Raw genomic sequence first — 12,500 nt, 5'->3', positions numbered from 1 at the left:
GTATAATTAAAAATGGGATCGATTCATCGCAAACGTCATTCCGATCGATTCGTAACATTGCGAGCTTTTGCGAAATATAAAATTAATATAATAAAAACGATGATGTATGTACGTACGTATGTATGCATGGATGTATGTATGTATGGGTACGTATGTATATGTTTCGTTAAATTTCAAACGATCATGCTTGGTAAAAGTTTATTCGCTAAGGCTTACCCGTTCTCGAAGAAAGATTTCCTCGGTTAATAAATATAAACTTCCAACTTAGTTTCTCCGATATTCTTCTTCCTTCTTCTTATCTCACAGAGAGTGAAAGAGAAAGAGAGAGAGACAGAGAGAGACAGAGAGAGAGAGAGAGAGAGAGAGAGAGAGAGAGAGAGAGAAAGAGAGAAAGAGAGAGGCTCCAACGTGTTTCCTTTTTTTCTTTTAACGAATATAATAATAATAATAATAATAATAATAATAATAATAATAATAATAATAATAAAAATCAAACGTCGAATGGATATATACCGAACAGCTCGATTTGCAAACACACAAGAGTAGAAAGAATTGTTTTATCGGTCTATTCGTCTAAACCGTTTGTCTCTTCTATTGTCTCTCTTTCTCTCTCTCTCTCTCTCTGTCTCTCTCTATCCGTCTGTTCGTCTCTCGTGTCAAGGACACGATAAAAGCCACGGTTCTCGTTAAAAAGGCAAGTTACGTTCAGCCACCTTATCAGCAGGCCACCTTCTTTTTTTCCTTGCTTCTTTCTTTCGTCTTTAGTACCAATAGCCAATCGAAGTCTTGCACTGTGATCGTTGCGAGTAGCTGTAATGGTAGTGATAGCAAAGATGATATTGCTGGTGCTGCTGTTGCTGGTGCTCCTTGTCGATGAAGAAAAAGATGAAGGAGAATCCCGACGGCGTCATATCGACGCACGTGTGCGTCGTCGTTCGGAGAATGCACTGTCGCACTCTGGGAGAGAGAACGAAACGACGACGTTCGCGTTGTGTTGTCGGTGTAGACTCGACGAATAGAAAGAGAGAGAGAGAGAGAGAGAGAGAGAGGACGTACGCACGCGCGCGCGCGCTTCTGCCTACGTGCACGTATGTACTGATAAGATTAGGGTAGGAGTGAGAGAGGTTAGAAAAAGAATTTTTACTCGGTGAAACTAATTCATTCTTTTGTTTTATATCGTCAAAATTTTGTGAAGAATGAAGAAAATGACAGAGAGAGAGAGAGAGAGAGAGAGAGAGACAGAAAAATAAATCGAGAAGAATAAAATGACGAAGCAAAAAGAAGAGAGAAGGATAGACAAATCGACATTACTTGTGTACGTGTCTCCGTTTTCTGTACCTCTCACCCCGCCCCATCCCCTCCCCGCAATTGCAAAGTGAGAAGAGAGTGAGAGTGAGAGTGAGAGAATGACTTTAAGTGAGAAAAAGAGAGGGAAGAAGAGAGAGAGAGAGAGAGAGAGAGAGAGAGAGTGCCAATAGGCTTCTCTCTCTCTCTCTATCTTTCTCTCCGCGAGTACCCGGCTAACTGAACTGCCACTGAATGAACTCGATCTGACCCCTACACTCTCCTCTCTACTACCACGAACCGCAACGAAACTGTCTTCTCTCTAAACGCCCCTCCTCTTCTATCTCTCCTCCTTCTCTCCTCTCCTCTCCACTCTTCTTTCTTCTTCCCTTCTTTTTTCTTCTCCTTTCTTCCCTTTCCTCCTCCTTTCTTCTCCCCTTTTTACCCTCGATCTGCTGACGACGATCTCTCGAAGCCGACGCACCGTATATATCCCCCTCTCTCTCTCTCTCTCTCTCTCTCTCTCTCTCTCTCTCTCTCTCTCTCTCTCTCTCTCTCTCTCTCTCTCTCTCTCTGTTTGTCTATTTCTCTCGTATGGATAATGAAAATTGGCTGATAGCCAGATATCAAAGTACACATTTTATATTAAGATTTTGTTTAACAGAGGTAAATTTTTTTTTCGTACAATCGAACGAATATGTCTCGTTGATTTGTTCCAAATGTCGTTTCGATTATTTTAAATTCTTTTTCTCTTCTCCTTTTTCTTTTTCTTTTTCTTTTTTCGTCGATCGCGATTCGAAAGTTATATCAAAATAGTCAAATATTTTACTCGAATTAGAAAATAGAAATATGATGAAAAGTTCTCTCTCTCTCTCTCTCTTTATCCTTATCTTTCCCTATCTATCTATCTATCTATCTATCTATTTATCTATCTATCTAATCTATCTCTTTCTCTCACGTCGAATAGCTTGAACCTTTTCGTCGTCGTCGTTGTCGCCGTTGTCGTCGACGTCGTTCGACGTCGACGTCGACGACGAACATCCCTCCGTCTTCTAGCATGGCGCGCATGCTGAATTCGCTGTGACGTCAGGCGGCGAAAAATCAATCCACCCTGTGCCGCCACCACCGCTACACGGTGCACCAGACTCTCTCTCTCTCTGTCTCTCTCTCTCTCTCTGCCTCTCTCTCTCTCTATCGTTCGGTCGCTTTCTGTCTATTTGCACCCTACCAATACTAAGAACTTTCAACGAGATGCGGACTCGTTCTTCACCATTATAAACTTGACACACGGATGAAAGCTATAACCAATCGGGACACGAATACCGTTGCCGTCCGAGTTCCATCTTTTTTCTCTCTTCTATATCTATGTACGTGTATACGTGTATTTTTACAGTCAATATATGTGCAGGTAGGTAGATAGATTGGTAGGTTGGTAGGTTGGTAGGTAGAGTTTGTAGCATAGAACGTGTATTTACTTTTATTGGGTACAACGTTTTAACTTGATTTTCTTCGAATATTTAAAAACATCATTCTCTTTCTTTATCCTCTTTTTATTGTTATTTTCATGTATATACATATATATATATATATATATATATATATATATATATATATTTCTTTCTTTTTTTTTTTTTTTAATAAATATCACAAAGTTTTAATATTAGTTGCGCTATATTGTTCATCATTGAATCATTCAAGTCTAATCATTGAGTTAATATATTTAACTAGAATGATCGTGTCTTTTTATGCGAACAAACGATTGTTAAGATGTGGAACGTTCAGATGATACCTTTTCAATCGATTAATAGTTAACGCTCATTGACAAGTCATATATACAATTGACATTTAATATTTAATATCACGAGAGAGAGAGAGAGAGAGAGAGAGAGAGAGAGAAAGAGACCTTCGGACTTTGTTGGTCGAATCGTTTTAAAAATTTCTGATAATTATGTTAGCGTGCTTTAGGCGAATATATATATATATATATATATATATATATATATATATATATATATGTATGTATGCGTGTACATCTTTTACGTGTTTGAAAATTTATCATCAAATTAATGCCACAGAATAAAACATGACAACAATAACGCTTTGTTAGATAAAACCGAATCCTAAAGAAATGATTGTGAAAATATCGGTCTCTCGCGTGACTCCAACTATTAAAGATAAATGTGTACGATTGGATGGGTCGTCGGTGATAGTTGTACGATTGTCGTAAATCGACTGTCGAGAAAAATAACCATGGGAATCTAACTACTATTGTATTTTCAAATGAAACAGAGAAATATCTAGATCATATAACGTACATATATAATATATACATGCGTACATAACGAAATTTTGTATATATATATATATATAAATAATAACATTTAAACGATCTTACCTGAAAGATATCAAGAATTTATCTAACTTTTCTTGACGTGCGTATTATCCCTCTGTTATGATAACTTTAATCAATTACGTTAATTTCTATTATACATATTACGTAGGACAAAAATATTCTAAAAACTTGTTGTTTACGAGAATTTAGATAGTACGTAACAACGATTTCTTTTGATATTATATTTATATATACATACATGTATACAGTTACACGTATATCCACACAAGACGCCAAGTTATTTACAAAATAAACGAATGTTGCGTAGATAAGATGAAGACGATGAGAAAGAACTAAAATACACATTGAGCTCTATCATCATTGTCAATCTTGATCGTGACACTCAACAGTAACCATCATCCTGTATAACCAGCTAACGTTGTTGTAAAACAATTATAAAATTGTAACGATACATACGTACATACATACATATATGTATATATACATATATATATATGTATATATATATATATATATATATATATATATATATATATATATATATGAGTGGAGTATTCTTATACGGTACTATAGAACGAAGTCGGCCATCATTAGGTTATTAAGTTAGTTAAGCGGGGACAAAAGATGTTCACTGGACAGTCGTAAACGTCGTCACAAGTCATAACGCAAAGCTCAACAATTTGGTGTTATCGTTGTTTAACTGATCGTAAAAATAAATTAGTATGTACAAGTATATATATATATATATATATACATGTATGTATGTATGTATATATTTTTTCTTTTTTTTCTCTTTCTTTTTTTTTTTTTTTTTCTTATCGTCTGCTAAGAAATTTTGTTTAAATGAATTAATTTACCTTCAAACATTTCGCAGATAGTTTAATCTTCGTTTGTTAAAAAAAAAAAAAAAAAAGAAAAAAAAAGAAAGAAAGAAAAGGAAAAAAACACGATATCGTTTGGTACAATTCATTTCTCATTGTCAATTATTTATAGCTCATTTTAAATATAAAAATGAAAGAGAGAAAAATTTCGAGAGAAAAATTTCGAGAGAAAAAAAAAAGAAATTAGAAAATGAAAAGAAATTCTTTTATTACATTGATACGTATGTTATTTATATCTTTGTCTTCTGGAAATCGATAGAAATAAGATTTATATAAGACTTAAAATCAAGACAATCGATTATCGAAGTTAGAAATTTAATGAATGACAATGAATGAAATCCTTACAATTCCCTTCAATTGGTGTTAACTTGAATAAAGATGAAAACTGTGTGTGAACATGTAACTTAGTGAGTTTTTAAACTTAGGAAATATGTATTGGTGGCGCTATCTTCGGGCAAATATGGTATAACATTAAGGTATAATAAAAAGTCGATAAAAGAATTAATAATAATTTGTTAAAAATTTTATTGAACGATAAAAAGATTAGCTGATAAAACGAAAAAATTAATGAGGGAAAAAATTATGTAATAACGTTCGACGATCGCAATAATAATTTTGCAGAAATAATTTTTTAAAAAATCGCAGAAATAATTTAAAAAAAAAAAAAGAAAAGAAAAAAAAAAGAAAAAAAAAAAGAAAGAAAAAATTTTTTTGTAGACATTTTATATAAGTACACAGCGTTCATATAATATTTTCCTATATAAATACCGAGATCACGGTTGAAAATATTTACTCGTAATTTATAATAATATATATTATTATTGTTTTACACACACGCATACATACAAGTACGCACACGCACACATACATACATGCATACATACATACATACATACATACATACATACATACATATATACATACCTACATATATATATATATATATATATATATATATATATATATGCATATCTGTGTATATGTATATATATATTATTATTATTATTATTATGTTTTATTGTCATGAGTATCTTCTCGTCTCATCATTGAATATTTTAATCAATATTTAGTTTTCTAAAAGAACCTTGAACGCCATCGAGTTCCAAGAAAAGACCGGAAGGTTTCGTTCCTGGCAAACGAACGCTCTCGTTCGTACGACTGAGTTTCTCCTCTTTCAAGTACCAATCTCTGTTTCTCTCAATTTTCTTCCTCCACGCATCTGCAATCGAGCAAATCTCGTTTATACTACAAACACTAATTTACATTTCTCTACTCATCTCGTCATGTTTACATTAACGTTTAAGTTTATATTCCTTCTAATTAAAATTCGTTAATTACAAATTCACGTCAAGTAATATCATTATAAATATAGATAGGTATGTATATATATATATATATATATATATATATATATATATATATATTGTAAGGATATATAAAAGGAAAAAAAGATCCAAAGAAAAGGAAAAAAAAAAAAAAATAAAAAGAAAAATAAAAAAGATAGAACCATTTAGTCCGGCGAAGGTACCAGCTTTGCCTCCCCATTCGTTCGGTAATATTTCTTTATCCATATATGAATATAATTCTTCTCCACCTCCCGTGTGTATGCGAAACTGTAATAAAAAAATTATTGTATCATTTCATTTCTTAATTTAAATGATCGTCACAATTTTTGTAATTGCAATTACAATTTCTTTTTCTTTTTTCTTTTTTTTTTTTTTTTTTTTGAAATTCAATTTCATTCTCAAAAAGTAACAATTTTGATATTACGATATAAATACCTTGAACGTCATCAAATTTAGTTTCGTTTTTAATAAATGCAACGATTTAAAGATTACGATATGAAATATTTAAGAAATTATTAAATTCAATTTCTTTTCTAGATATTTGACAATTTAACAATTACGATAGAAATACTTAAAGATCATCGATCTTTTATTTATTCTCAATAATGTTAACAATTAAAAAAAAAAATATATTTATATATATAAAAGAAATATTTAAAAATAATAAAATTTAATTTGTAAGAAACAAAGAGAGAGAGAGAGAGAGAGAGAGAGAGAGAGAGAGAGAGTCATACCTTGTCGACTAATTTTTCTTTGAGAAGTGGATAAAACAAATTAAGTATATTGCTAATTAAATTTGGTGCGTGTAAAAAATGAACTCTGTAAAGTCGCATAGGCATACTATCTTGTATTGCCAACATTGCTCGTCTCACTATTGTTTGCGTTGGACTGCATTTAGCAAGATGTGCTGCTGTAAATCCCTGAAAGATATAATTATCTACATTTTCATATTCGTTATCTCTTTTATTTTAATCAACATCATTATACGAAATTTAAGTCAAAAAAATTTATTTACATATGAGAAAGATCTATTAGATATTCTCTTGCCGTATTTGACCATCTTTTAAAATATTTAGTAATGATTAACCCATACATAAGTAGTTAAACATAATTTTCTTTTTCCTTCTTTTTAAATTGTATATATATATATATATATATATATATATATATATATATATATATATATATATATATTTCTTAAAACAGTGGGCCGAAAGTAGTTCCTAAATGATATTTAAAATCAATCACTTTTTTTTCTCTCTATTTTTTTTTTTTTTTTAGACTTGTTAAACTTTACGAAATTTTAGAAACTCGAAAAAAGAAAGATTAGTTTAAAAAGTCTTTAAAAATTGATAATTGATTAATAAAATTATTTAGGAATTTTTGTTTCATATTTAATCGACAAATATAAAATTTTATTCGTCGATGTAATTTTCTTCCTTTTTTTTTCCTTTTTTTATCAGTCTTGATATACATACCTCGAGATCTATGATCATGATATTAGATAAAGAAGGCTCTTCTATTAAACGAATATCTTGTACCATTAAAATTCTTCTTGATATCGCTTGAATTGAGAATTTGTCTATATCCGTATCGTTTAATCTTAAAATTGTAACTCTGTATCCTTCGCCAGTGAGAGATGGTAATACAAAATATTGTCTGTCGAAGGAATATAAAATGAAATAACATGATTAATATACTTCGAAAGAAAATTTACATCTAATATACATTTAAAATTAGTTAATGCATTGGAACGAGTCATTCTGTAATTTGTCGTGAAAATAAAAATTACCTGACACAAGTAATCTTATCTATTGTTAAAATCATGACAGCTTGAATGATTATACATATATCTCGTAAGAATATTAATTTCTAAAGTTAATTAATAACAAATAATATCTAATTATACTTGAATGTGTTTTGTATCATGATAATCATTATGGTTATTTATTATTATTATTATTATTATTATTATTATTATTATTATTATTATTATTATTATTATTATTATTATTATTATTATTATTTACTCAGGAAAGAGAAAAATATTGTTTCGAGGTAAAGAATACTTACATGACGTCGCAGCAATTTTGAATTTCCTGTGAAAATGGATCGCGAGTGGCAAATAATTCTGGCAGGGCTGTGCGAACGCTAAAATATCTTTCGAGAATGAGTTTGCAACGTTCGACGCTATTTTTGCAACCAAAAAGAAAATTTTCTAGCCTGTTATCGTCTGGAATATGTAAAATTAAAATTAAACAAAGTAATATATTTTATTTGAAAATATTATGCCAATCGGTTTTCAATTGTTTATCAAAATTATTTCGTTATAATATAACACACACACACACACACACACATACACACACAGATTATTTTATGTAATTTTAAAATTGACAAACAATATCTCTTTTTTTTTTTTTTTTAAATATCTGAAACGTCTTGATAAACTTTCATCGCCAACGAATTAATATACGATTTTTATATATATATATAAAAAACAAAAAAAAAAAAAAAGAAAGAAAGAAAAGCACATGTGATATTATTTTTTAATCAATTATTTACCCATATGATTTGGCAAATGCAATTGTTTCGAAAGCCATTCTCGAATCGCAATGATATCTCTCTTCCTCATTTCTGGATCCGGAGGAATTTCCTCATTAATTCGTCTTTGTTGTTCCACGGTTGGTGGTAATAATGTCATTCTCTAAAACAATGTAAAATTGCGATATCATCATCTCAAAAGTTGAAAAGTCGGGAAAACGAAGAGGAAAGCTATTAAATCTGAAAACTTACGATATCGTATGTTTTTTCATAATAATAATAATAGTAATAATAATAATAATAACAATAATAATAATAATAATAATAATAATAATGTGCGCGCGTTCGTTGGCGTAAAAAAATAAAGAAATAAAAAAGAGAATCTCAAATCTCAAATATTTATCATTAATAGAGTCTTTACGTATTTACGCTTTATGAAAAGAATAAATATGGATAAACGTGTTGTTTAAGAATTTAGATTGTTCGATCTTTGTACCTGTTTTTTTTTTCTTCTTTTTTTCATTAAAAAAAAAGATCTTAATAAAGAATGTTGACAAAAATAAATCGACTTGGGCATAAAGAAGGAAGAAAGAGAGAGAGAGAGGGGGGGTGGGGAATGTTTTTCCCTTTTTCTTTCTTTTTTTTTTTTTTTTCTTTTTTTCTTTTATTTTATACAGAATGATTAGCGAGACTCGTACATGGTTTGCTTACCTCATCCGTTACGTTACAAAGTATATTTACATAAAAATATCGAACGGCAAAAGTGAAATTACTTATCGAATGATGAGCCTCGTGTTTGAAGAGAAGTGTTGCGAATACGAAAAAGTATCGAAGACGTGTTCCGAATTCGATCAGTGTCATGATTTCATTCGTTCTTTCATGAACTTATTTCATGAACTTATTCCTTTCTTTCTTTCTTCCTTTTCTTTTTTTTTTCTTTTTATTTTTCTTTATTTTTTTTTTTTTTTTTTTTTTTCTTTTAGGGCAACTACAAATTTGGAAGATTAAGATTTATCATAAAAAAAAAGAAAAAAGAGAGAGAGAGGGAGAGAGAGATAAAATTTGATCTACTTTGAACGTTATTTTACTTGTATAGTATATATTGATTTTTTTTTCTTTTTTTTTTTTTTTTTTTCTCAATTTTTACATCAATACAATATTTACGCGCTTCTTTATCATTTCCAATCAAATATGTTCCGATAAATGTTTCGTTTTTTTTAATTGAAAATTAACGATTACTTTTATATCGCAAAATTCGTTATATAAAAACTATCAATTGTTTTTCCATGTGGCAAAGAAAGTACTTTTCACTTAAGAGAGAAAAAGAAAAATAGTATTGGAATAAACGTGACCGTAATACAAATTAAATCAATACGAAAAAAAATTCGTCCAACATTTCAATAGTCGAACTTTCACGCGCGTGCCTGTTTAAATATTAATTTCGTTTGCGTTTTATCGAACTCGATATTACATAGCTAGTTTGTTAAAAAATGTTATTATCAAAAATTCATCGGAATTTTTTATTCTCCGATCTAATAATCCATAATAATTATATTTTATTAACATTGCATAAAATTCATCGAAAAAGAAATGAAGAAGAAGAAGAATAACACACAGACGCACATATACAAGATAAGAACGAATAAAAAGGATCGAATAAAAGTATCATCGAATTTCCATTTCAAATCAATAAATATGTATAAAATAAATAAATGATAAAAAACGAGTTAGTTGATAATTTCCAAATTTATTTTAATCGCATTTAAATGACATACAAAAAATTATTCATATCTATTGGAAAACTAAATTATCGTTAAATTAAAAATAATATATATATATATATATATTATTTTCAAATTATAATATATTAATATATAAAATAGATATATAAATAAGATAATATAAAATATCGAAGAAATATTTTCAAACGTGCCATTATAAAATATTCCCTTGTATAAAATAAAAAAGACAAAAAAAAAAAAAAAAAAAGAAAGATTACTCACTTGTTCTTGTTGTTGTTGGTTTCTCTTCTTTTTTTTTCTTTTTTTTTTTTTTCTTTCTTTTTTTTTCCTTTTTTCTTTCCCAATATTATTAGAGGACAAAATCTTTATGTGGAACTAATTAAATCGATCTCCTTAAATCGGATTACTTGTGAAGATAACGAAACACGTAGATAATAAGTCGGAGTAGAATGTCGCTGTGGTCTCCGACCGTATGTTACTTGCTTACCACATCAAACTACCTACGAGTTATGTACGAGAGAAACATTTCTATATACTTCGAAGAGGACACGGTTCCTCTCGTACAAACTTAAAGTCCCTCACCCACTCCTCCTCATCCTCCTTCTCCTCCTCCTCATCCTCCTTCTCCTCTTTTTTCTCCTCTCCACTATCCATGATAGGAGGTAAAAACGAGACTCACGTATTTACGAGTACGACATCAGCAGATACATGGGTGGTCTTTACTACATACATACATATATACGTACATATATATATATATATACATACATACATACATACATACATACATACATACGTGCATTCGTGCATACATACTGATGTACGTACATATATAAATGTACAATGGAAACAGTATAACGTTGGAAAAAGTATGGCGCGGACTGTATTCGAACGTTTTCACAACGGCATCGTAACACCTTCGATTTCGTGACTGGATTTCCCCAAGTAGATATTTTTATTCTTAGCAATAAACTAATTCTTAACTTGTTCTTGAGAGAGAGAAAGAGAGAGAGAGAGAGAGAGAGAGAGAGAGAGAGAGAGAGAGAGAGAGAGAGAAGGGGGGGCACGTAAAAGGAAGAAAGTTAAGAAGACGCACAATAGACATTTTATTCTAGCAATAAACTAAATTTTTAACTTATTTTAGAAAGAAAGAGAGAGAGAGAGAGAGAGAGAGAGAGAGAGAGAACAAAGTAAATTGAAGGAATTGAAGAAAACGCACGTAGAAGTCATAGGGGGAAAGTGATCTAACAGTAACCTTCTCCTTTTTAAATGAGTATTACCTAAATCAATAAGTTATATACGTATCTTTCTATCGGCTTAGAATTTCAAATAGATTCCAATGGTAATTTTAATTCTTAGACAACGTGATTAATTAACTAATTTACGTGGGTTATACTAGTTGGTGGTATCATACATGTATTATACCATACATTTGTACGATTATATTGTAATACGTAATTAATGTCTTAAATCGTTCGGTAAATTTTGATGTTGCGATCTATAATCTTTATCTTTCAAGCATATGTAATTACAGCTATTAATTTATACGTTTGTTAAAATCAAAAGAAATATATGTATGTATATGTATATTTATATATATATATATGTTTGCATGTATGTGTGTATGTATGTATGTATGTATGTATGTATGTATGTAGTTACATGAATCCTGGTCAAGGGAAACTTCGTCATTGCATTCGTTGACTTGAAAAAAAAAAAAAAAAAAAAAAAAAAAAATAAGAAAAAAGAAATGAAAGGACACAAAGAGATATATCAATGACACTACATAAAATATATATTATTATCTATTATTACAAATAATTTCGTTGTCCCTTTAGCTTCCTCGGAAAATATCGTTTTCTCTTGAAATTAGCTGGTATTTGTTTGTAATATTGCGTGTAATCCTTCCAAATATTAGGCACATTGGATATGTTAGTCATATTAGGTATATTAGATATGTTAGGTATGTTAAGTACGTTAGGTATGTTATTTTTAAATACTTTCGGTATATTAGATATGTGTGGTATATTATTTATATTAGATATTGGCATTTGTTGACACGGATCAAAGGTCATCGAATAGTAAGATAATCGTATGGGTGATCCATTATAATGTTGTTGTTGTTGTTGTTGTCCTTGACAGTTCAAATTTGGACAGGAACAATTATGGATGGTCACATCAAATGTAGGTACATTTTCACTAAAAAAGGAAAAGAAAAGAAAAAAAAAAATAGAGAAGAAAAACGACTTCAAATTTTTAAAAGAAAAAAAAAAATATATCCATATGTAATATATTAAATAATCGACACACACATACGCACACGTACGTACACATGCATGCACAGATACAG

General features: G+C 29.9%; 3 protein-coding genes across 14 annotated transcripts in view; all 3 read right to left on the bottom strand.

Moving 5' to 3' along the window:
* Positions 1-1,223, bottom strand: part of LOC124425624 (rho-related BTB domain-containing protein 1) — an 18,302-nt gene extending 17,079 nt beyond the window's left edge. For 4 of the 11 annotated variants that reach the window (XM_046966180.1, XM_046966178.1, XM_046966190.1 and 1 more), the window contains exon 1: positions 217-1,222. The gene's annotated coding sequence lies outside the window, so the exon portion shown is untranslated. Of the gene's footprint in view, positions 1-216 lie in introns of all 11 variants that reach the window. The other 7 variants (XM_046966188.1, XM_046966186.1, XM_046966187.1 and 4 more) reach the window with 5 other exon arrangements.
* A 4,297-nt stretch (positions 1,224-5,520) lies between these two features.
* Positions 5,521-10,708, bottom strand: LOC124425390 (alpha-tocopherol transfer protein-like). The gene is made up of 7 exons (XM_046965661.1): positions 10,412-10,708; positions 8,430-8,571; positions 7,938-8,097; positions 7,343-7,523; positions 6,599-6,784; positions 6,026-6,131; positions 5,521-5,737 (listed from the first exon to the last, which is right to left on the bottom strand). Exons 2-7 carry the CDS (start codon positions 8,566-8,568, stop codon positions 5,574-5,576), a joined length of 936 nt encoding a protein of 311 aa, XP_046821617.1. The 5' UTR covers positions 8,569-8,571; positions 10,412-10,708; the 3' UTR covers positions 5,521-5,573.
* A 1,229-nt stretch (positions 10,709-11,937) lies between these two features.
* The window catches only part of LOC124425461, a 1,847-nt gene continuing 1,284 nt past the window's right edge, over positions 11,938-12,500 (bottom strand). For both annotated transcript variants that reach the window (XM_046965813.1, XM_046965815.1), the window contains one exon: positions 11,938-12,349. In XM_046965813.1, coding sequence (XP_046821769.1) covers positions 11,962-12,349 — 388 coding nt within the window. In that variant the 3' untranslated portion in view covers positions 11,938-11,961. The remainder of the gene's footprint in view (positions 12,350-12,500) is intronic.

The sequence above is a fragment of the Vespa crabro genome, chromosome 7 (assembly GCF_910589235.1).
Source record: "Vespa crabro chromosome 7, iyVesCrab1.2, whole genome shotgun sequence".
Lineage (NCBI taxonomy): Eukaryota > Metazoa > Arthropoda > Insecta > Hymenoptera > Vespidae > Vespa > Vespa crabro.
This window is presented reverse-complemented; position numbering and strand designations above follow the sequence as displayed.